The sequence below is a fragment of the Sus scrofa genome, chromosome 15 (assembly GCF_000003025.6).
Source record: "Sus scrofa isolate TJ Tabasco breed Duroc chromosome 15, Sscrofa11.1, whole genome shotgun sequence".
In the NCBI taxonomy this organism is placed as follows: domain Eukaryota; kingdom Metazoa; phylum Chordata; class Mammalia; order Artiodactyla; family Suidae; genus Sus; species Sus scrofa.
The window spans coordinates 30,311,671-30,337,330 of NC_010457.5; the positions used below are offsets into that span (position 1 = coordinate 30,311,671).

The window sequence follows — 25,660 nt, forward strand, 5'->3', positions numbered from 1 at the left end:
GGCCCCCACGGTTCACAGTAGTAGCCTCATCACCATCAGAGGCAGCCTCCTGGCTCTCCAGACTCTCACCCTCCCCAGGCATCTGTCAGGGCCACCTACAAAAGCATGGCATCTCTGCCTGTGGCAGCTCCACACAGGCCCCTGTGCCCAAGGCCACCTGCTGGGTATCAGGGCCTCCACCTGCCTGCCCTGACTTCCCTTTGACCCCAGAGCCTGGAGGGGTTTCTGTCTTCTTCCCCCACCCCCACACTCAACATGCTCAGTAGACGGCCCATCAGAGCATCAGAGAGGGGATTCTGACATGAGAAGGGCTCTGGGCAAGACAGGACCACTTACCCCAAACCAGCTTAGATTTTTTTTTTTTTTTTTTTGGTCTTTTTTGCCTTATCTAGGGCCCCTCCCGCAGCATATGGAGATTCCCAGGCTAGGGGTCTAATTGGAGTTGTAGCTGCCGGCCTACACCAGAACCACAGCAACTCGGGATCCGAGCCACGTCTGCAACCTACACTACAGCTCACGGCAACACTGGATCCTTAACCCACTGAGCAAGGCCAATAATTGAACCCACAACCTCATGGTTCCTAGTTGGATTCGTTGACCACTGTGCCACCAGCTTAGATGTTCTGACCAGCTGCCACATAGTGTCTGTACAGCGTCAAACCTGCCCCGCATCCAAGCCCCCAACAACAAACAGCCAGTAAATGTCTTAGCATTAAACATTTCCAGGTGAAGTTGGGATAGTCAATTTTGACGCTGCTGAGAAAAAAATACAGCCTACTTTCTGTTCAAATGTGCCAAATTTACAGCCTAGGTTTTCATTAACTACTGTCAAGGAAGAGGCAGGCTGACAAAATAAATTATGCAAAAATTACTTTTTTTTTAATGTACAAAAAGACTTATTTACAAGTTGAGCATGTCATCTCAATTCATAGCATGTAGAAAAAGCTAAAAATGTTTCAGAGATATAAATCTGACTGGATGATTTGCCTACAGTATTTTCAGGGAGGAAGTCCTCTGTACAGACTATATACAGGCCGGGAATGGCCGGCCACCTCTCAGCTCAGGGAAGGAACACGTACCACAAAGAGACCCTTGCAGGTGTCCCGGGGCTATTATTTGAAGTGGGCCTTGTCTTTTGGACCCTAACGAAGTATCTGATGTTCTGGGATGGAGAGGCCCAGGTGAGGTTTGGCTGAAGCCTGTCCTGATGGAAGCCAGGGTCATTTCAGTATCAAGTTCTGAGTGGTGCCATTGCTTTGGGCAAGGCTGCCACAAATTCACCCTGGGAAAGGTGTGGGGTGTTGGCATACGTGTGTGGTGGGACGGGTACATCAGTTCACCCTACGGTATGCTCAGGAACAATGTCCTCTGATGCCAGGTCCCAATTCCATCTCTGGGTGGGGCTTGGTCACACTGAACAGGAGAATTCAGCGACGGTCCCTTAGAATCCCAAGAATCAACCCCTTGACCTTCCCCCCCTCCCACCTAAAAACCATGCAGGTTGTCTTTCTGTGAAATGAACAGGAGGCCAGAGGGAAGGGAATTCAGAAGATACCAGGACTGCATATTGTAGCCTGGGGCTACAGGTGAGCAGAGAGCAGGGCCCGGAGGAACCTGAGTGGAGGCTGCGATCAAGCCCTCGGGTTCTACATGGTAGAGTAGGTGGACAGTGCACTGGAGAAACAGGGCAGGGTCAATGTGCGACTTCCTTTTCCTGCTGGGAAACCTCCAGGGTGGCCTGAGGCTGGGCCCCTGACCCCCAGTCACTTTAGCCAGGCCCTGTCCCCACCCAGTTCGCCTTGGTCCATCCCTAACCCACAGCAGCTCCAGCAACCCCGAGGTATTTAGAAATGTGTTCTTTTTGGGAAGGGCTACATTCTACATGCAACGAACACTGTAAACACGGTCTGGAGAGGCCAGGGCAGCTTCTGGGCTTGCCCTGAATATTACACTTTTTTCTTTTCTTTTGGGGGGCAATAGGTCCATACTTTATTTAACCATTTACATGTGGACAGTCCACCAGCTGCAAACTCGGCTCTGTGGGGTAGAGATGCCAGCTCTACCAAACCCAGAATCCAGATGTGCTTCTAAAGTATCCAGGTAAAATCTTTTTTTTTTTTTTTTTTCTTTTCTTTTCTTTCTTTTTAGGGCCACACCCACAGCATATGGAAGTTCCCAGGCTAGGGATTGAATTCAAGCTGCAGTTGCCGGCCTATGCCACAGCCACAGCCACAGCCACGCGGGATTGGAGCCATGTCTGTGACCTACACCACAGCTCACAGCAACGCCGGACCCTTAAGCCTGCTGAGCGAGGCCATGGATTGAACCTGAATCTTCATGAACGCTAGTCGGATTCTTAACTTGCTAAGCCGCAACGGGAACGCCAGTCCAAGTACAATCTTTTTTTTCTCCTCCATGGCAAGGGATGTTAGAGGCCTCAAGAATTAAGCTTCATAGAATTTCAAAGGGCCAGGAATTCCTTTACCTTGCAAGCACCAGAATAAGAAGCTTATCTTCCTGGATTAGAAGACTATCCAATGTGGCTTTCAGATCCAACCCCAAATGTGGCTCCTCTCGCCTCATTCCTCGTGCACTTGGAAAGCCCATGGCCAAGGTAATCCCCCACTTGCCAAATGACAGAGGTGACGAAGCCAGAACAGGGTGGTCCCATAAACACCAAAGGCTGGGAAGCACTGTGTAATGAGTTTTCCATTCCTGCCTTGCCTTTCCCATTGAGACTTTTTTCCAGAGTTCGGAAAAATCATCTAAAAGAAGACCAGACAGGAAGCACGTCAACCTGCCCTTGCAGCATCTGCGGTCTGAACCAGCCACTGGCCAAACTCCCTCAGACCTATTTAATACTTTTGGGGGGAAAATGAAATGGACCAAAGCCACATGCTCTGGGAGGCGATGGTCCCGCTGGGTCTGCTCAGCACCAGGCGCTGGGGCCTTAGGTGATCATGTTCAGGAACTTGCTCTCCTCAGCCAGGCTCGTGAGCATGGAGCTCATGTCCCCGACGGCCATGTTGCTGATGCCCGCGGGGATGGAGGGCAGCGTCAGGGAGTTCCGAGGGGTGGTGAGGCGCGAGGAGCTCTGGGAGAGGCTGTGGAGGAGGCCGGGGCTCAGGGCGCCCGAGAGCAAGCTGGAATGGTCACCGTCATCCATAATGGCATCAAAATCAATCTGGGGGGCCTCCAGGAGCTGGGAGTCCACCGTGCTAGACACCTGGTTGACCCCGGGCGAGGGCAAGGCCTGGGGCTGCGGTGGCTGGGGCTGCATGGCCTGGCAGCCTGCCTGTCTCTCTAGGCCTCCATTCTGCTCGTACATATGGATCTGGCCGTAATAGTAGAGCATGCTGTGGTCCTGGGCCCCGCCTGTGTCCTGTGCGGGGGGCTGTGGGGGGAGGGACAACATGGTACCTTTGGGCACAGACTCTGCCATCTCCTGGTTGGCTGACAGAGCAGCCATGGCATGGCCAGTCGCCCTGGCATAAGCCAGCTGCTGTCCAGCACGCACCCCACGGTGGCGGCCAGCAGGGCTGGGCTCCGGTGGTGGCCGGGGTTGTACCAGGCCAAAGCTTGATCCAGCCACCCCCATCGTGCCCTGCTGGGGCTCCATGAAGCTGGGCTGGTGGGAAGGCATAAGGCTGGGACCTTGGCGGTAGCCCTCCTGGCTCATGGCGGTTGCCAGGAGATGGCTCTGCTGGGGGTAGCTCTGTGCAGCATGAGTGGGTGGCATCCCAGGCAGGGTGGAATTGGGGATCCCAAGTTCCCTATTGTTGCTGCCCATCATGGTGGGGTCAGGAGCCACCTCCATTTGCTGGGGGAACCCCAGGTGGCCTGGCTTGGCTGCCATGTTGCTGCAAGAGGTGGGGAACTGGTTCAGGGTCCCCCCCATGGTGCTGGGGCTCAGCTGGGGATGGGCTTGGCTGTAGCCGGTGTGGGGGCTCACAGCCGCTGTCATGCTGGGACACTGGCCACCTGCCCCTGGCTGCCGCAGTTGGTGCATGTAATTCACCCTGAGCGCTGAGGGGGCCCCACCACAGGGCTGAAGGTGTGGCTGTGAGCTGTCCAGGCTCCCAGGACTTGGCTGCAGGCCTTGCGGACTGTAGCCTGGGTACTGGCTGAAGGCCGGCTTCTGCTGCACAACAGCCAGGTTACCCTGGGGGAAGGGAGGAGGCTTCATCTGGCTGGCCAAGGCGTCCACGGTGCCGGAGCTCACCTCGTTCCACTGCACAGGCATGCTGTTCTTGTTCAGGCTGGAGGGGGCCCCGTAGCCTAGCTGGCAGCCTCCCAGCGCAGGGGCGGAGGGGCCCACGTTGGAGTCTGCGGCCGCTATCCTGCGCTGGCTGGGCAGCCCTGGGCTGGGCAGTTTGGGGTTCTCAGGGAAGCAGGTGCTTTCCGGGGCGTACACTTGCGGGGTGCTCTCCTCTAGAGCGCCACCTGCACGCGCCTTGATGTACTGCACCACGTCATCGGGAAGCACGAGGTCGTCCTCTGGCAGCCCGAGACTGATCTCCGGGCCCGCGCTGTCTGCCGCTGCCGCTACGGCCTCCATCACCAGGTCCTCGCTGATGCTCGGCGGCCGGGGCGAGTAGGCACTGCGGGCCAGGCCGCCGTCGGCGCTCGCGTGGCCCTGAAGGCGGAGGCCTCGCCCCTGGGTGCACGTTGGTGGCAGCGCGGCCGGGGCCATGTTGTGGGCACTGTGGAAGCGCTGGACCCGCGGGGGCGCCAAGGCGTCAGGCCGCCTCCCGGGATCACTGGCCCGCCGCAGCCCACCGCCTGGGCCCTCATGGGGGAAGGTGGGTGCCACTCCCGTCGGGCCATAGTGTGGCCCGTCGCTGCCGCGCCGCAGCCCCACCCCAACTGGGCGCGGGCAGGCGGCGGGCGGCGCGCGCTCTGGAGCATCCAGCAGCGCCAGCCTGGCCCGCAGGCTCGCGCGCTCCAGGCCGGGCAGTGGCGTCGGGGGTGGCCCACCAGTGGCTGCCGCGTACTTGGCCCGCAGGCTGTACTGCTGGGCGGGGGTGAGCTGGAGCAGCCCTGGGCCACCAGCACCGCCGCACTGGCTGGCCTCGCTCGAGCGCCGCGACGCATCGGTGGAGATGGGGTCGTAGGAGTCGGCAGAACTGGCAGGGTTCGCGCGGCCAGGGCCCAGGGGTGAGGCGTCACTGGAGCGGCGGCTGGAGAAGTAGGGGGAGCTGCCGGAAGAGCGGCGGCTCACGGTGTAGGCCGAGCTGACCGTGCTGGTGGAGCTGTCGCGGCGCTCCTGCAGGTGGCTCAGCACAGTCACCTCGCTGGCGGACAGCTCCGACAGTCGCGGGTTGGGCAGCAGCCCCACCGGCCCGCCGCTGAAGTTTTCCAGCATGGAGCCTGCAGGAGGGGAGAGGAGTCAGCACAGGGCGGCAGGGGACAGGGAGAAGGACCTCTGCCTGGAGGACTTCAAGGAGTCTGCCCTGCCTCGAGCTGTGGCCTGGCAAGTGGCAGGCCCCCAGCCAATGCTTTTTTAACAAAAGAAGGGAAGGAAGGGACAGTAAGAGAGCAAATGGTGGCCTTATTGCCAGGGTGGCCTGCAGAAGCCAGAAGCCCTCATCCCAGTCTTAGCTCCCACTGCCTGGCTGACTGCATTTTCATTCCGTCTCATCCTGTTTCTCTGGCTGTGGATGGACGTGCCTCTCCAGAGCACTGGGTTAATGAGAAGAGCCAGGAGCGCCTGGGGCACATCTTCCCTCACCCTCACCCTCCATGGATGGGTGCTGCCAGCTGGGCTCCCATAGGTCTGAGTTTATAGTTTATACAGGCTGTTTATAGGGAGTGTCCTGAGATCCAGGGCCACGGAAAGGAGGAGAGACACCTCAGGCCCACTGCTGGCCTCCGCTCATCTCATGGGGAGCTCCGGGCCTTGATCGGCCTCTACAGCAGTCCCTGGAGCAACAAATCCTCCGTCAAGGGAGAGTTGGGGTGGTGCTCCTCAATAACCCAGTCCTGCAGTCCACACTGGGCCTTCAGTCCCTGGTGGGCAGCCCAGAGGCTCAATGCCCCAGTGCACCTGGTGCCTGCTACACTGCCTGGCAGAGTCAGTACTCAGGCAACAGTTGGTGAAGACGTTTTCCATCTCAAAGCCTGGCCAACACCTTCTGAGACTGAGTCTCCTCCACCAGGAACACCTCCCTGCTTGCCTCCTCCAGGAAGACCTCCTTGCTTCTCCCCAGCTGCCGTACTTTCTCCCTCTGTACAGCACTACCCCGAGCTCTGTCCTGGGTGTTACTTGGCTCCTCCGGCATCTGGGGACATGGCCGTCTAAGCAGAGGGATCAGGACCAGGAACGTATGACTCTCCCACCAGGGCCTCTGCCTCAGTGTCCATCATGAACGAATGAAAGATTCATGAGGAAGAGGGGGAGGAGGATATGAGCTGGGTTTGCCTGTTTTTAGGGCTTATATGGATGCAGGATGAAAGAGCGTGGGCTTTGGAGCCACTCAGGCCTGGGCTAAGTCTCAGCACTGCCATTGCACCTTAGTGTTCTTATCTGTGCAACAAGCTCATAAGATCCATCCTATCTTGGGCACCCAGTGAGAGGGTGCATGGTGTGTCTGTACCTCACTGTGCACCCCTGGGCTCTCTCCTGCCTCACTGGGCACTGGGACCCCACTCACCACTTCCCGGGAGGGGAGGCAGCTTGGAGTTCCGGGTGTGTGGAGCTGGCCCGGCCCATGAGCAGGAATCCTTGAGCGACTTGAGCTTCTCCTTCTTGAGCTGCTCGAACCGGTGCATGGCGGTCATGTGTTTGCGCAGCTGCAGGCCACCGGCAGAGGGGGCGGCCAGGGCGGAGGCATCGGCCCCTGGTGGTGTGTCATCCAGAGCAGTCAGGTCTCCCAGGCTCCCAGGCCCTGTCCCCGGCATCTCCACGCCGCTGTCATTGTTGGGGGCACTGCCCAGGGGTGAGGGCTCACTGCTGCAGGAAGATTGGGCCCCGGGGCTGGACTGACACAGCTGTGAGAGGGCGTGGTGAGAAAGCACAGAATCAGATGGTGTGGGAACCACCTGCTCAGTACCCACGCCGCCCAAGCTCTCGCACATCCAGGGGGAGGGAAAGAAGCTGCTGTGTGAGCTGCTCTCAAAACATCACCTCTCTGAACCTTGGATTCCTTGACAATAGGCTAGGCCTGAAATTCCTCCTGGACAGAGCTAGCAGGCGGATGGAGACACCCCACCTCCCACCCCATGCAAGTAGATGACACCGGTCAATGTCAGGTATCCACCCCCCACCCTCCCCCGGCTGTGCTCTAAGCTCTCCCAGCTGGCGTCTGGGCCGGAGCCCTGCCTGTGGAGCTTTCAGTGTGGGGACACTCATGGACACCTTGAAGCCTGTGCCCTACAGAGGATGCCACAGCTGTGTGAAGGTGACATAAAAGAGGGGACATCAGCCTCCCAACTGCCGTGACAGGTTGCTTGAGGAAGCAAGGAACGGGCTGGAGGTGGGTTGGAGAAAGGGAAGCAGAGACCTCAGAGTGGGAGCTGCTGGATACAGCCCTTGTCCCTGGCCAGAATGGCCACCCCAAACCAGCCCTCCCTCTGGGTCAGGGGGCCATGGCCGGGAGTTCATGGCACACGTGTCCAGCCGGAACACCGCCATGACCTGGGATCTGAGACCAAATGAAGCTGTGTTGCAGCATCTTTGGCTCATTGCTAGCCCAAAGGCTCCCACATTCCAGACCTTTCCAGGGAAGCTGCAACGCACCCTTCTACCCGTGGCACTGCTCACATCCCTGACCTTGGCACTCCAGACCTTCTGTAGGTTGGTCCTTCCCTCTTCTGCAGCCCAGAGTCACATCTCTTCTCTGTCCTGTCCCTCCTGCAGGCTCGGGTCCTGCCACTTCCTCTTGCACCCATGACCTTGACTCCTGCTGCTGGCCTTGGCCTGTTCCCCTGGCCCCACCTGTAGCCTGCCATCTGCCTACCCCAGCCTGCCTTTCCCGGGCTGGAGAGGAGCCTGGACAAGCCCCCCAGCCCCCCTCGCTCACACCAGCCCGCCCGCAGCCCCTCCCGGCTCCTCTGCTCACCTCAGTACCGTCTATCCTTAGGGGAGGTACAGTCAGGAGAAAGGTGGAGACAAAGAACAGGTGGTTAGAAACAAAAGGAGGGCAGGCCAGAGGGACAAGGACGCAGAGACAGGACAGGGGGGCAGGTGGCAGCTGTGGTGCCCAGATTCTGGTTGGAAAGGCAGACACCAGGAGCCACCCGCCCCTGCAGACCGACCGCGCCAGGGCGGGCATCTCATCACCCACAGCTGGCCCCAGAGAGGTTCTGTGGGGGCCCAAGGTGGGGAAGGGAGGGAAGTCAAGCTGCAGAAGAGGAGTGACCTCATCATGCTCCTGGAGGGGGACCCCGGGGGCAGACAACAGCTTCAGTTGGGGGTCTGGGCCCCCGCCACTGGGCTTGGTCTCCTGGGGGCGGGCGGGGCGTGGCCTGCAGCTCTACTTACCCCGGAGCTCTCCGTCTTGATGGCTTTGACATGCAGGCAGTCCTCCACAGCCTGGCTGGTGCTGCTGGCCTCGGTGCTGTCCTCGGAGCCCCGGCCGGGCTCGGCGCCAGCCTCGCTGTCCCCGTTCTCCCTGAGCAGGGGCGCGCGGAGGTGCACGTCATTGCGCTGCTTCTTGGTGACGTGAGCATCTGGGCCATGGACCGTTTTCACGTGTTTCCGGAGTGAGCTGGGGTCCGTGTATCGCTTGGTACAGCCTGGGATCTTGCAGATGTAGGGTTTCTGGGAAGAGATGAGGCCTACGTTACGTCTGGGAATGCTCGCCGGCTCCTGGAGGCGCGTCCTTCAGCAGAGCTGATGGCAGCCTCAGAAGGCACCCCACCCACCTATAGCCAGTGACCCCTGGATGGGGCCATGCCAGCCCTGGTCTTCAGAAGCCTGGCCCTGATGGTCTCACTGTCCACTTCTTCCTGTAGGTAAGGTTAAGGGAACCCCCACCACAGGCTTGAGGGCATGGATCAGAGAGTGTGGCGGGAGGGGCACAGAGTGCCCGGTGAGATCAGCATCTGATCCGGTGCTGGGCTTGGAGATATCAATAGCGAGGGCATTACCTCGTTATTCATCTGTGAGAGCACCAACACTGACCTCTCTTATGGGGAAAGACAGGTTCAGAGAGGCAGAGACACTGGCTAAAGTCACTCAGGAATGGCATGAAAATCCAGGTTCCTGAGCCTCCATCCTGAGCTGACACACACTCCCTCGCAATCCGCATATGGACATATTTCCCCAATTTACCTACATACATGCAGACACACGTGTATGCACATGTCAACACACACACACACACGTGCAGGTACATAAACACACACGTGTACACAAACTTACACATACAATCCATGCACCCACACATAATACATACACCCACATCCACACATTGACACATGCACATACACACTTGCAAACACACATACCTACATGTACACACACACACACACACACACCACACACCCCTCTCTTGTCTTTAGACACTTGAAGGGGTTCAGACACCTTTGGGAATTCCTCTTCTTACAAGCATCATTGCAAGACTCTTTGGGGTCCCAAGTGTATCTAGGCTTTTCGAAACATTCTTTCCTGAGTCGACTTCAGTGACAGTCGCTGAGTGGCTGCATGGGGACAGCAGATCCCACGGGCTGCCCCCTAACTTCCTCCCTGGACTCTCAGCCCTGCCTGGGGCTCTGGCTACCCGGGGAGGCTGCTCTGTGCCCCATGGTGGGGGCTGAAGGACATGGCAGGCCCAGGCAGCACTGGCAGCTGGAGTGTGTCACCAGCAGCTGCCAGGCTGTGGGGACAGGGGCTGCGGCTGCATGCTGAGCTGGAACAACAGGTCAGTGTGTGTGTGTGTGTGGGGGGGGGCTGCATCTGGGCACCAGATGGCCTACAGGTGTGGAGAGGCCATGGGGTGAGGGGGACGCATTTACACCCAGGTCTGTGGGACTTCCCCCCGTAGTCCTGGGGCCCATCCTGCTGGGTACCTCGTTGGAGTGGGTGCGGTTCTGATGCTTGGCGCGGTCCGAGGCGTTGGAGAAGGCCTTGTTGCAGCCCTCGTGCTCACACACGTATGGCTTCTCTCCTGTGTGGGACCTCAGGTGCGTCTTCAGGTTCTCCAGGCGGGAGTAGGCCTTGGAACAGCCCTCGAACTGGGGAGAGGCGGCTTCCGTCAGTCAGGGCGCCCCAGGACGCCAGGCCAGGAGTCTGACCTCTGACGGCCCTCGGCCTCCTCCCCACCCCTACGGTCTGCTCTAGCCCCTCTGTCACGTGCCCAGATGCACGGATCTTAACGATGACATTTGTCTTTCTTCCTGATTATAAAAATGACACATGGCCAATTCTTGAAAACTTGGAAAGGACTGAAAAGGGCAACAAGGAAAATGAAACCTCTGACTGCCCAGGGACAGCCACCACCACCATCCAGGCAAGTCGTACCCTTGGGACTTCTCAGTTCATCCCTGAACATTTTATTTTATTTTATTTTATGCCATGTCCGCAGCATGCAGAACTTCCCTGGCCAGGGATTGAACCCACACCACAGCAGCCTCCTGAGCCATAACAGTGATAGCACTGGACCCATAACCTGCTGACCCACCAGGGAACTCCCAACTGTGCATTTCTAAAACCCAAATTGGGAACATCTCAAGGATTCAATTACTTATTCTGCTTGTTGAAATCAACAGCACACTGTAAGATTTTTCCTATGTGATTAAAAACTCTTTGTTGATTTTTTTTAAATCTTTTAAAAATGATTATTTTTTTCCAATTATAGCTGGTTTACAACAGTGTTCTGTCAATTTTCTACTGTACAGCAAGGTGACCCAGTCACACATACATGTATACATTCTTTTTCCTCACATTATCATGCTCCATCATAAGTGACAGTTCCCAGTGTTATACAGCAGGAGCTCATTGCTAAAAACTCTTTGTAAATATTATTTTAAACTGTTTCCCTAGGCCACTCCCTGATTAGAGCTGTTCTATGCATTGAAATGGGTTGAACATAAAATCCAGTGTCCCCCCTCCCTTTGAGCAAGCAGGTCACCCTCACCCTCTCTCCTTTCAGGTCCTTGACCCCCTACGTTCTTCCTGGAGAGGGGCCTTTGCACACACTGTCCCCTCTGACTGGAACCTTTTCCCCGCCCCCACCCCACCCACCCTGGCCTTGACCTGGCCCACTCCCTCTCAATCTTTGGGTCATCTCCTCTGACAGCAATTCTCTGATTTTTAAAATTATAATACTACTCTTTTCCCTTAATATTCCCTAGTACGGTTTATAGTTATCTTAATCCTTTTATTATCTGGCCTTCCCATCAGATACAACTTCCTGAGAGCAGGTACCTTCTAGGTCCTGTTCATTCCTGTGTTCCTAGGACTTAGTGCCTGATGAAAAGAAACATTTTTTTTTTTTTTTTGTCTTTTCTAGGGTTTCACCTGTGGCATATGGAGGTTCCCAGGCTAGGGGTTGAATCGGAGCTATAGCTGCCGGCCTACACCACAGCCACAGTCACGCAGGATCCGAGCCACGTCTGCAACCTACACCACAGCTCAAGGCAACGCTGGATCCTTAACCCATTGAGCGAGGCCAGGGATCGAACCCGCGACCTCATGGTTCCTAGTCAGATTCGTTAACCACTGAGCCATGATGGGAATTCCGAAAAGAAACATTTTTGGCACTCAAGGAACATTTGAGGAAAAGAGGAAAAGAGGGAGCCAGAAAGAGGGTGGGGAGGGAAGAAGGGAGGAAGGAAGGATCATTGTACGAGACACCTATTCCAGTGATATCAAAACTGCATCCAGGGGAGCTGTGACAATCGCCCCCAGAATGACACACAAACCCTAGCAGGAACCGTGGCATTCCTTACATTTTGCCCTGATTCCCAGTCAGTCTGATTGAGCATACTTGGCTCCAGGCCTTTTTTTTTTTTTTGTCTTTTTAGGGCCGCACCTGCCGCATATAGAAGTTCCCAGGCTAGGGGTCGAATGGGAGCTGTAGTTGCCGGCCTACACCACAGCCACAGTGTGAGAATTAACATGTCTTTTCTATCAAAGGCAATCTTGGTTACTCCATTTTGCTCCGGTTTCAGCTGAGATGCCTTCCTGTGACCCCCTCCTCTTTGCTTCTTGTCCCAGCCACAGTTTGTTTCAAATGAGCCAACCGAGAAGAATGTGCACCCTGACCTGACCAATGGGAGGGGGACAGGTATGCCACCTGCGTCAGGGATAAATAGGGAGGGTCTTTTCTCTTCGTGCGTGCTTTTTGAGCACCTGTGCCCTTCTGCAGAAGTAAAGAGCCTTGTTGAGATCTCCCCATGTTCATGTGTCTCATTTTCTGACACTGACGATCCGAGCAATTCTCCAACAACAGCAACGCCAGATCTGAGCTGCATCAGTAACCCACACTGCAGCTTCCGGCTGCACGGGATCCTTAACCCACTGAGCGAGGCCAGGGATGGAACCCATATCCTCACGGACGTCATGTCAGGTTCTTAACCCGCTGAGCCACAATGGGAACTCCTCTAATGCCTTTTATCTATTTCTACAGCTCACAGTTCATGTCAGAGGGCTATGGGCTGCTGCCACTCAGGCTGTTAAGAAAATAAGTTGCTGCAAAGGACCCAGAAGAGCCAAAACAATCTCACAAAAGGAGGGCAGATTTGGAGGACTGATGCTTCCCAATTTCAAAACTTAATGACAAAACTACAATAATCAAGATTGTGCATAAGACAGACATGGTGATCAATGAGAACTGGGAGTTCAGAAATAAACTCAGATGTTTAGGGTCAACCTGTGTTCAAAGAGGGTGCCAGGACCACTTGATGGGAAAGAACAGCCTCTCCAACAAATGGGATTGGGATAACGGCATAACAACATGCAAAAGGATGAAGTTGGACTCTTAATTCACACCATATATAAAAACTACTCAAAATGGATTAAAGCCCTAAATGGAAGGGCTACATTATTAAAAATACATACATATATATTTATATTTATATAAATAAAACTATATATCTATAAACTGTAAACCTCACAGAAGAAAACACAGGGATAAACTTGCGACCTTGGTTTAGGCAATGGTTTCTTATATATGACACCAAAAGCACAAGCAATGAAAACACCTGACTTTGCGAAAATTAAAAACTTCTATGCTTCTCAGGAAGTTAAGAAAAAAGTCAGAAGAAAACCTACAGAATGGGAGACAAAAATTTGCAAATCAGATATCCGATCAGGGTCTAATAAAACTTCCACATTCAACAATCAAAAGACCAATAACGAGCAAAGTACTGGAGTAGAACTGTCTCCAAAGAGCCAATAGCATATGAAAGGATGCTCAACATCATCTGTTACTAGGGAAATGCTAATCAAAACCACAATGAGATGCAGCTTCACACTCAGAGATGACCAGGTAATCAAAAGGCAGGTAATGACACCTGCTGACAAGGGTGTGACAAAATTAGAAACTTCCACCCTTGGAAATGTAAGGCGGTGCAGCCTTTTTGGAAAACAGTCTGGCAGGTCCTCAAAAAGTTAAAAATAGAGTTACTATACGGCCCAGCATTCTACTCTTAGGTACATACAGATGAGAACTGAAAACACAGCCGGACAAACACTTGCACATGAATAGTCATAGCAGCATTGCTCATAACATCCAGCAAGAGAAAACAATGCACATAGCCACCCACTGATGAATGGGTAGAGAGAAGGTGATCCTTCCAAAGTGGAATATTACTTAGCCATGACAAGAAATGAAGTACTCATACGTGCTACAACATGGATGAACCTAGAAAACGTCCTACGTGAAGGAAGGTGTGACAAAAGGCTGCACATGGTGTGACTCCATTTTTATGAACTGTCCAGAAAGAGGCAAATAGATAGAGACAGGAAGCAGATTAGTGGTGGTCAGTGGATGTCAGGGAGGGGAGAATGGGGAGTGATTGGCTATCAGGTTTCTTTTGGGGTGATGAAGATGTTCTGGAATTAGCTAGTGGTGAAGGCTGCATGCACAACTTTGTGAATATGCTCAAAAGCACTACACATTTTTTTACACATTTTTTTTCAAAAGGGTGAACTTTATGACCGTGAATTTTATCTTAAAACAAAACAAAACAAAACAAAACAAAAAAACAGCCTTGCCGACAAAGGTAGTGTTTTTCATGGAATCCTAGACACCACCGGTTTGAAGACAGACTGATTTCAGAGACACTGCAATGAGAACAAAAAGTGTCTCAGAATCCATGAACTACAGTAACTGACAAAGAGGAGTTCCCAGAGGCCTCTGCGACAGCCCCATCCGTGCATCACAGGACTGCTTCCCCTTTGAAAGAGGGAGCAACTCCTGCATGTTTAAAAACATGGTTCCACCAAATAGTCACAAATCCTGCAGACTCCACAAGGGAGATTGTCTAAAAGGGCTTATCTTTGTGCTGTTTTTTTTTTTTTTTCACTTACCAAAGTGACTTTTAACCCATCACTGCTCAACCTGTGAATCGCCAACAAATTCTTCTACGTGCAGGGGACATACTGCAGGGAACAACCAAGTCAGGCCCCCTGCCTGGGGTCACCAGCGGAGGCGGGGTGAGGCTGTGCTTTGGGGCTCTTGGTCACGCAGACACAACTGCAGAGACCCCAGCCCAGCCCCATGGTAGGGAGAGGAAGCGGGAGGTCTAGGGCAGCAGAGACGAGAGGCCCCCAGCACCCAAGACAGGGCAGGAGCAGAGAGGTCGCCCCTTTGGTAAGACCTGTCCCAACGGTCCTCCCCCCATGGTCATACATCCCATACGACCCATGTCACCCGGCCCTGTGGCAAAGCCCCTCACCGTGCACTTGTGGGGCTTCTCGCCTGTGTGTCTGCGCATGTGCACCACCAGCATGTACTGCGCCTTGAAGGGCTTCTGCTCCCGCGTGCAGGCCTGCCAGCGGCACACGAACTCCTTCTTCTCCCCGTGGATGTGCTCGTTGTTGATGTGCTGCCGGGAACAAGCCCAGGAGAGGCGTGAGCCCACCCGCTCTGTGCAGACCACCCACCGCACAGCCCCGCTTCCGTGTGCCCGCCAATGTTTTAAGCTGAGAACGGTCACTTATTTCGGCTGTGTCTCCCAATTAGTCATCCAGGGGACCATGCGTGATGGTCAAAGCCATCCCACTTACCCCCACCTGGACTCTAAGCTCTGGTCTATGGGGAACTGGTGGTTAGAATGATGCATATGGTTAGAATGATCCAGGCTACAAACAGCAGGCACTCATTAGTTGCAGTGCGGCAGACACGCACATGGTGGGTGCACGAGCAGCCTCTCCAGAGCTTGTCCCTATCGCTCCAGAAATTTTTTCTGTTCGCACTCACAGTGCGGGAGTTCTCAGGCTAGGGATCAAACCTGTGCCACAGCACTGACAACCCTGGAGCCAGGACCATTAGGCTACGAGAGAACTCCCCAGACATTTTTATTTTTAATATTTATTTATTTTTAAAGCCGCATCTGCAGCATATGGAAGTTCCTGAGCTAGGGGTTGAATAGGGGCTGCAGCGTCACAGCCAGGGCAAAAGAGGATCTGAGCAGCATCTTTGACCTATGCTGTAGCATGTGGCAACGCTGGATCCTTAACCCACTAAGTGAGGCCAGGGATCAAACCTGAATCCTCATGGACACTATGTTGGATTTTTAACCCACTGAGCCACGATGGGAACTCCCCTCCTCAGAAATTCTTGCAAGCCGTTTTTATTGTAACAGAAACATAAATGTCTCTCTTTTTGACAGTGACCCATGAGATAATAGCTTTGTCCCCTTCTCAGAAAAGCCCAAATTGTAAAAGGGACCTTCCCAGGATGGGCTGGAGAGTCTAACTCTGACGGTGTGCTCTGGGCACTGTGTGACGCTGCCCTGGGGACAGACGGTCCAGGAGAGCAAGGTGGGACAGCCAGACATCCAGCTGGTTCTGCAGCATGGTAGTGGGGGCCCTGCACCCCAGGCAGGAACGGCCATCTCGGGCACAGCTGGGAAGTTTATGGCCAGTAAACCTTCCCTGGACGAGTGGTCCTCACACCCATTCCAGCCAGCACTTCCCGGGCCAGGAACGTGGGGCCTTCTTTTTTCTTTTTTTAGCACCTGCACCTATACCTTCTGGCCTCTGCCCTGGGCCCATCATCCGTGTGCCCCCTGGGGTAGTTTCTCCTGTGATGGGGACCCATGGGCCACCATGGTTTTCTGTCATGGGTAACAGAGTGAGCTGCCCTTTCTGATTATTTAACTGAAGGCTGCAGTCCTCACTGGAGCAGGGCTGTTATTTCTTCTGTGCCTGGGATGTGTTGATATGGGAGTGGGGCCTCTAGGATCTTTATGTCCTTGATCTTCTGGGGTTGCCTATTTAACTGGGGAGTAGGAACAGGTGGCCTTTGTCACTCACACGGTAGGGTGACAAAGTGTAGTGGTCCTCTCCCAGTGGAGCTTCTCTGTAAAAGTCATCGGGGAGCCTCTTGCCTGTCACTTGGATCCACAGGGAGCTGGGAGGGTGTCACATTCTGAGGTCTTGTCCTCTGCCCCCTCCAGCTGCATCCTCTTTCTTCTGTCGGACCCCACCTCCCTCTCCCAGCTCTCACTTCCTGTCACAATCTCTGGACCTGTTCTGTCCCATGGAGTGTCTCATGAGCCCCTGAAATGTGGCTGGTCCCAACCAGGATAGGTGGCCAGTGTAAACCACACACCTGTTTTTCAAAGACCGAGAATGGAAAAAAAAAAAAAAAAAAAAAAGGATGGCAAAGATCTCAACATCTTGTTTTCTATTGAGGGCCTATAAGAGAGGATAATGCTTTAGATATATTGGGTTAAAACACAATATATGATTCCAATTACTTTCACCCGTTTCCTGTGTGAAACATGCTCCTTAGCTAAGGTAAGATTACACACGGGGCTTGTGTTGTCTTTCTACAGACAGTGAGGCTGTAGATCTTTGCAACCTACAGGAGCTTAACACTGGAAGCACCTCACCCAGAAACTGAGGGGCCCTCACACCAGGGGGAAAAGCCCCAAGCATCATGCATACAAATGCCAATTCTCAAGAGCAAGCAAAAATCAACAGCGCTTTGAACTTCCAGGGAAATCGCATCCCATCAGCCTCACTTTCCATTCGGAAAGCCTTTCAAATGATAAAAATGCTTCCTGACAATGCCTTTCATTTTTTTCTTATTGGTTTATTTAGCAACAAATTGTTAATAATTGACTGGGGGCTTCAGCTGGCGTGTGGGTCCGTCTGTGCCTTCCACCTTCCCAGGGAGCGGGAGAGAGAGAGACTGAGCTGGGCAGACCAGCCTGGCCACCCCCATCACAGGCGCCTGCTCCTTCCAAGGTCAGGTGGAGGTGGACACCCACAGCTGGTACCCCTCTTCCCATGCCTGGAGACCTCTGCCTTTTCTTGAGGAAGTCCCTCCCTGCTCTTTGGGGCTGACCCCCTGCTAGCCAAGCCCATCTTTTACATCCCTGCCGCCCCCACCTCCATCACTGTGCCCCCGTGCCTGGGCCCTCTCCCAGCCTCAGATGCGGTCCTCTTTCCTCTGTTTAGCTAATCTGATTTGCTTACCGCTCACAATTCCAGCGGTCCCCACTCCGCCTCAGGACTTGTTTCCCCAAAGAGATGGTAGAGGTTGAAAGTTCCAGAATGATTAGGTAAGACCTCTCTTTACAGCTTTGGTGTCAGCAGCAATGGGTTTGCTGAGAAATTCTAGTCTCCTTGGCTGAGAATTTGGGGAGAAAAACTCAAGTGCAAAAGAAACCCGTGGTCTTTGAGAGCAAGCCTCATGATGAAAGGAAACAGGGGGTGGGTGGTTAAATGCTGATTTCAGATGGGGAAAAATGGGATGGTTTCTAGACATGACCGGCTTGGGTGTGTGTGTGTGTGTGTGTGTGTGTGTGTGTACTTTACCCAGTAAATGAGCTGTCAGCTTAGTGTAGGTTCATCGTCACAGACACTCACTCACCAAAGAGTGTGTGTTGGGGCTGGGGCTGGGGCTTATTCCTAACTTGAAGTTCCTTCCTGGATGGAGAAGCGGGACCCAACCAGGGCTGGCGTGGGGAGCAGGGAGCAGGAGGCAGGAAGGAACTGCCATGTGTGAAGGGCTGCCCTCTGCTAAGTGCTCATGCTGGTATCATAGTCAAATTCACCTCTGTTTATGGGAAAAAGAACTGAGGCTCACAGAGGTTCAGTGCCTTGTTCAGAACCATGTGGCCAGTGGTGATGGAGTCATGTTGGCAGCCAGGCACCTCCTACCTTGAGCCCTCGTTTCTGCTCTTTCCCTGCACAAGTCAAGTGACTCCTGATGGCTGTAGAGTGGATACTGCTGCAGAGGGTTTAGAGGCAGACCTGCAGGGCACACCTGGCCCCCGTGGCCTTCTCTGGTCTCCTGATCGATCAGTACCCAGGCATTTTTAAGCAGTCGCTTCCTTGATATAGGTGTAAATACTCATCTGCAACCATGTACACTGGGCATCTATGGTCTCCAAGAGATTACCAACTCCTTCCACCATGGGAGAAACTTCTTTGAGGTTTGTTATTCTCTCGTGGGTGGTGGCTGGCTAAACTGATTATTATTATTATTATTATTTTAACAGCTGTCCCTGTGGCATATGGAAGTTTCCCTAGGCTAGAGGTAGAATTGGAGCTACAGCTGAGGCCTATGCCACAGCCACGGAAACACTGGATCAAAGCTGCATCTGTGACCTACACTGCAGCTTGTGGCAATGCCAGGTCCTAAACCCACTGAGTGAGGCCAGGGATCAACCCACATGCTCACATAGACAACGTTGGGTCCTTACCCTGCTGAGCCACAATGGGAACTCTTGGCATAACTGATCTTATTTCCCTCTTTGCATTGGCTGCCAGGAAGCTCCAGAAAAAAAAATTTGTATGTGAACTCTAGCTCAGAGTATTTGGTTTTTAATACTAACTTTACTCCTGGCTTCATTTTATTATTCCTTTCTTTCTCATTTTCTCTTCTGCTTATTTTCTATTTATTTATTTATTTTTTAGGGTTGCACCCACCACACATGGAATTTCCCAGCCTAGGGGTCAAGTCGGAGCTACAGCTGCTGGCCTACACCACAACCACAGCAATGCAGGCAATGCAATGCAGGATCTGAGCCACACCTGCAACCTACACCTTAGTTCATGGCAACGCTGGATCCTTAACTCACTGAGCAAGGCAAGGGATCAAACCCTCATCCTCATGGATACTAATTGGATTCATTTCCACTGCACCACAATGGGAACTCCCTCCTTTGCTTATTTTTTTAAAAAATCTCTTGAACTACATATTTATTTATAAGCTCCCCTTTTAGAAATAAGTAAGGCACAGGTAAATAGTCATGCCGCCCACTTGCAAAGGGGGGACCTCCAGGAGCCCTCCCCACCCCGCCTCACAGAGGCCTCGTATGGCCAGGGCTGCACCCCTGGGTGGGGAGGCCGCAGGGGCCTGGATGCTTACATGCACCAGCTGCTCCTGGGTGTCGTATTCCTTGGTGCAGTCTTCCCAATGGCAGTTGGTCTCATAGATGACCACCTCGGCCTCCTGCTTACAGTCGTCCCTGTCCAGGTCTTCCTTGAGGTCAGCCAGCTGCTCCTAGGGGGGGCAGAGGATACCCATGGGAGCCAGGTCCGGCCACCTTGCCCCAAAGAAGGGTCACTATTAACCCTGTGAAGTCTGTGCCAAGGACCCTTGGGCTGGTCTAGGTGTGGGCACGTCCATGCACACACACACACATCTCATGCTTGTACCTACAGGCACACACACATGCTGGCTTGTCATCACCATGGTGTCCCATCCTGAATTGACATGGCAAAGGAGGACGGGGACGGGAAGGCAGTGACTTTTGCTTATCTGGTGTGGTTTCCTCTGGGAAGAGCCGGGGTGGGCCCCACAGGCTGGGGCGGGGCATTTTTATCTATAGTATGTACGGGTCTGCAAGAGAAAACCCAACGTGCCTTGGCCTTGGCCTCACACTGTCCCTGCCTCCTGGGGGCTCACAGCCCCTGGATTATCCACACCCAGGGCAGGGCTGTGGGCTGCTGAGTGCTCTGTAGAGTGAAGGCTCTGAGCATCATCCCCCAGCGCCAGTCTACCCTGGGACAGCCCCAGGGTGCAGGTGTCAGGACCCCTGACAGCTGGGCACATTGCCGTATAAGCAGTGGCTGATGGGTGCCCCCAGAACACATGGAGCTTGTGGTCACTGAGATCTGGACTCACAGATCCTGGTCATGAGGGGGCCCACATGTGCCCATTTCAAGGTCAAGGAGAGCCCCCGAGACAGGCCTGCCACTGACCTGGGCACCGGGAATTCCCTTCAAAGGGGCCAAAGGCTTTTACTCCCAAACCAGCAACAGACTGGCTGTCCCCCCGACAGAGCCTCCCTGTCCCGGCTGAGCTAACAGAGCTGGAGACAGGGGACAGGCTGGGTGGTACTGGGAGGTGGGCCCAGTGAGGACCTCCAGAGCACGTCAAGGACTCTCCTGGCTTGCTGGGCAGGCTGGGAACAAAGCCAGGCCAAAGGATGACATCAGAACGACTCACTTTACTTTCAGACTATTTCCCAAATGGCAGGAATGTTCTTTCAAAAGAGTCTCTGGGAAAAGCATTTCTAGCTTGGGCTAACAGGGCACAGGCCACCTCTCTCCTCCATCAGGAGCCCCGGACCCCACAGGCTCCAGGGCCTCAGTGAGGCGGAGGCCGAAGCCTCTCAACAGCCTCCCCCTGAAGCAGAGTCCATTACTAGGAGGAAGACACCAGCCTTTTGCAGGTCCAGTGAACCCTGACCACTGTCCACTTGAACTGCAAAGGGCTGCCCCAGTGGCCGCGTTCTGGTTCTTGCTTCCCAGAGCGCCTTACAGTTAATGCGTGCGTTCTGGAAAGTAAAATGAAGACATTGTCCAATCAGTCCCTGGACAGCAGTGGGTCCACATTAAAACAGGGGGCAGAAACATTTTGTCCCAAATCTTTAGTGATGGAAGGGCTGGGCCCTCCCAACACCCTCTGCTCTTTCAGAAAAACTGGAAAGAGACTTAATATTCCACAAGCTGCTTATTTCAGAGAAGACGTGAAGAAGCTTCCAGGTCAACATGTGAGCAGGGGACAGCGCAGGGGCAGTAGGTGTGCCTAGGTTCAGATGGAGCCAGGCAGCATCCTTGCCCACCAGGTGAGGGCTGAAGTCTAGAAGGGATTCGCTACGTTGCATTTCCTGACAAGAGAAAGCCAGCCCATCCACCTTGCAAATGAGTCAGGTCCCCTGAATCAGGGCACGGAGTGACATGGTGACAACCTCCACCTGATAAATAGCTTTCCTCCAGTGGACACGGGGGAGGAGCCAAGCCTGGAGGAAAGGAGGGCTCTGGGAGGGCCCCTGGGCTTCGGGGGCGGAGTCCCAAAGAGGCGGGGCTCCGAGGTGCTCAACCCCTCCCCGCTGCTGCTGCTGCTGCTGCTGCTGCTGCTGGCGCACAACCATCTCTCTGGTTGTGCACCACCCTCATCCATTTCCACAGCCTGCTGCATGGAAACCATGCATCATGCGGGGATGCTTTGGCGTCAGCGAGGGGGAGAAATTTGTCACCAACCATCTCTGTCTGCCTGACAACAGAACCCAGTATTTCATAAAAATTAAGTGCCCAGGGCAGGCCTGATGGTTTACAGGTTTGATAAAGGATGGTCTGGCAGAGGTAGGGGAGATGGGGACAAGAGGTCCCAGGACCCTTGGTGTTGTAGCTGCTGACTCTAGTAATGGGTGGCGACCTGGCCACCTGAGAGGCCTTCCCCCCATGACATTGGGCACTGGGGCCGTGTGTACCTGCCAACTTGAACTGTTGGAATAAGTGGCAGATAACTCCAAAGAGACTTGGCCGAGGCTCTCAGCCCTGGGCCAGGCTCGTTCTGAGCCATGGGCAGCTCTGTTCCTCTGGTCCCCCTTCCCTCTCCTACTCGGTGATACTGGCTCCTTCAAACGCCAACTGGGTCCTTAGAAAATATTCTCTCCCAGTCACAGCCCAGCAGGCCAAACCAGGCACTGCTCCCAAAGTGCCACCTCTCCAAGTGCAGGAGACAGAGGAAGTGACCCAGAAACTGGGGGAGGGACGGGGCCCCTGGGCAGATGTGAGTCCTACCGTCCGGGGGCGGGGGGCATGATGGGACAGGCTTCCAGGGAGGCAGATAAAGTGGAGAGGGGCCCGAGCCATTCAGGGGATGTGAGCAGGTGTTTGCCTGGGGCTTACGCTGCGTGAGGGCCAGGTGGGGGGAGAGCCATAGTCCTGACAGACCTTCCTGCCTTCTTTTGCTCGGCAGTGGTTGAGGAGCATGTGCGCTCCATCATTCTCTCACGCCATCATTCGCTCATTCACACACGCAGGCTGTCATCCATCCGCCAACAAGGTCAAGGCCCCTAGGCAGCTGACCCAGGAGTCGCGGCCGGGCCCCAGTCCTAGCCGGAGAGCCGCGGTGGGGAGAGCTGACAAGTTACCTGTGTCAGAGTCAGTGGGGAGGCTGGCCGCAGGCCCTCAGCCTCTGTCTTGACCTTGCTGCGCTTGTGAATGACCATGGGGTTGATGGTGCTGCTCACGGCTGACTCGCTGCTCTGCTTGTTCTGGGAGAAAGGAGCATGGGGGGGAGTCATCACATGGGGGCAGACAGGGACACCCCAAATTGGGACTTTACCTCTGGGACTCTTCCCACATAGACCGTCTGGGCCAACGCTTGTGCTGCAGTTTCAGAAAATGAGTCCCCTTGCTTGGTCCTCTGGCCAGGGGCATGGCCAGGAGAGAGCCCGGAGCTCTGCTGATCAGCGCCTCCCTCTCACAGGAGCAGCCCCCACTTCCATGGAGATGAAGTGGGACCCTCTCTTAGAGAAATACTGGGGCCCCTCACTCCTGACTCAGTGGTCTCAACCTCAGCCCTCCAGGGCAGGGCTGGCTCTGGGTCTAAGGATAACAGGGCCTGGTCAGCCCAGGGAGCAGGACAGAAAAGCTTGGTTCCTTAGGACATGTGGGGTAGAGGCACAGCAGGTGGTGTGACAAAAGCCAACAGCCACCCCCTAGGGGGAGGTGCTAGGTGGCCGCCTGCAGCCCTGGGGAGAACATTCTGGAAGAGGGGCCGCTTCTAGACTGTGTGGCCTCTGGGCTTCCACTGCAGCACATGGTTTTCACACCTAGGCTCTGCCCTGCCTGGATAGGTGGCCTGGGTAGCCACTTCACCTCAAGAACTGTCATCCTGGTAGATCTGGGCTCTGAACACAAAGCTCATGTCTACACACAGCGGCCCCAATATGGGGCAGACCTGACAGCAAATGCATTAGCTCCAGCTGAAAGATCTTTCTGCCAAGTTAGGTTCAAAAGTGATCTGATTCTGAGGCCTGTGCCCTTTCTACTATCTGATACCTTCTCTGTGACTCCAATTCCACGTCCTCATCTACAAAACTGCTAATGGATGTGAGGGTGTGCCAGGCACTGTATGAGTGGGGTCCAGGCATGTCAAAGGCCCAGTGGAGAGGTCAAATAAGATGGCCTGAAATGCAGGCTCTAAAACTAAACTGCACGATATCCATTATTATCCGTCTCATCCATTCCCATTTAACACGCTGTATATGAAGTCCCTATACCATGTCTGACTCCGGATTCTAGGGTTTTTTCCACCTACTCTTGGCGGCCAAAGAACAGAGGTTGGGCGTTTGCCCAGGGTGAGCGAGGGTAAGTTCCGACTCAGCCCAGGTGTCCTGACCTGGCATCCAGCCTGAGGCCCCTTTGGTCACGTGGCTTCTGCCCAGAAGCATCCCATCAGCCAGACGCGCACCCATGGTCCTCCCACAAGTTCCTGGCATGAGGTGGCTGCAATCGGCCTTTGCTGGGTCCAGGCAAGTCCCTGCTCCCTGAACCCACTTACCTGGTTGGCGTCGCTCAGACAGTTGCTGCTGCTGCTGAGCTGGGTGGGTGTGGCATTGATGGAGGCCACGGCCAAGGGCTGCTGGGCCAGGAAGGTGGGTGAGGGCTGGATCAAGGGTGGTGTGTGTCCGAAGGCTGAGCCCAGGCCCCTCTGCTGACTCAGGATCTGCTGGTAGGCCACGGGGTTGATGGGGTGCGGGAAGGTGAAGGCCGGGCTGCAGAGAAGAACAGACAAGGTCATGGAGTGGGGGTGGGGCAGGACTCGGTGAGGCTAACACTTTTGGGGCAGACAGGACTCTGCCCAGGGATTAGGATGGGCATGTTGCTCACCTCAGCGTCACCATGGCTTTACCTCACTCAAGCACCAGCTGTGGCTCTCCGCTGCCTGCCGTCTCAGGCCTTGCCCCAGGATGCAGCCTTCGTCCCTGGTAGGTCGGTCCCCAGGACATGCCAGGCTTGACCTCACCCCTATTCCCTGGCTCTTACTGATCTGACATGTGAGATGCACCCCTGATGCTCCCTGACCATTTGAACCCCTTTTGTCCCCTTTTTTTTTTAGGGCCACGCTGTGGCATGTGGAGGTTCCCAGGCTAGGGGCTGAATTGGAGCTGCAGCTGCCAGCCTACGCCACAGCCACAGCAGTGCCAAACCTGCACCTCAGCTCACGAGAACGCTGGATCCTTAACCCACTGAGGGAGGCCAGGTTTTGAACCCTCATCCTGATGGATACTAGCTGGGTTCTTAGCCCACGGAGCTACAGTGGTAACTCCTGAAGGCAGTTCTAATGCCTCCACATCCAGGAAGTGTGTCCAGAGCCCTCCAGCTCACACTGTCCTCTGTCTTCTTTAACTCCTACTGCACTTCTAAGCTCTGTCATGCCACCCGCATATGACTCTTTCCAAACAGTGAAGAAACGTCCCTCTAGGCTAAATCACAGAAATGCGCTGTTTCCTTTCTCTTTCCTCTGGGTTAGAGTGGCCATGTTGTGAGGATGCTCAAGCAGCCGTGTGGACACGCTTCTGTGAGGAGCTGTGATGGTGAGTCATCCCTGGAAGCTGATGCCCAGACCCATCAAGTCTTCAGATGACCACAGCCTCACCCGAAGCTAAGCCAGTCCCATTCTTGACCCTCGAAACTGTGTGAGATATTTTTATTTTTGTCTTTTTTTTAGGGCCACACCCACGGCATATGGAGGGTCCCAGGCTAGGGGTTTAATCGGAACTGTTGCTGCCGGCCTACGCCAGAGCCACAGCAACACGGGATCCTTAACCCGCAACCTCATGGTTCCCAGTCGGATTCGTTTCTGCTGCGCCACGACGGGAACGCCTTGAAACTGTGTGAGATGATACACGCAGATTGCTGTTTGAAACCGCTAACTAAGTCTTGGAGGAATTTGTCATGCAGCAAAAGATAACTGCTGTAATTGTTATTACTTCTTATCTCTGGGCCTTTGTGCAGAGCTCTCTGGACATTCCTAACGGCCACCCCAGCCTCCTTCAGGAAAGCCAGGAGAAGGGCATGAGTTTTAATCAAGTTGGTTGGGGTCTGAGTTCTTTCAACAGTCAAGGGCTGCAGTGGGCGACAGGGTGGGCAGGATTGATGAAGTTTGGGTGCACTGCGCCTGTGACCTTGGTGGGAAGGCTCTGCCCTTCCAGAGATAGGCAGGTCACCTCAGTGTCACATCTGAAGCACCATGCTGCCAGTGACACCTCTAAATACTAGAAGGGAATCCTG

At 54.4% G+C, this 25,660-nt stretch overlaps 1 protein-coding gene across 4 annotated transcripts in view; it reads right to left on the bottom strand.

Annotated features, from left to right (window-relative positions):
* GLI2 (GLI family zinc finger 2) overlaps positions 858-25,660 on the bottom strand; it is a 267,745-nt gene continuing 242,942 nt past the window's right edge. Inside the window, exons 6-13 of one of the 4 annotated variants that reach the window (XM_005671643.3) lie at positions 23,928-24,141; positions 22,513-22,635; positions 19,497-19,631; positions 14,845-14,994; positions 10,012-10,176; positions 8,483-8,761; positions 6,654-6,990; positions 858-5,370 (exon numbers count right to left, since the gene is read on the bottom strand). In XM_005671643.3, the coding sequence (XP_005671700.2) occupies positions 2,951-5,370; positions 6,654-6,990; positions 8,483-8,761; positions 10,012-10,176; positions 14,845-14,994; positions 19,497-19,631; positions 22,513-22,635; positions 23,928-24,141 (3,823 nt within the window). In that variant the 3' untranslated portion in view covers positions 858-2,950. 4 annotated transcript variants of the gene reach the window in all.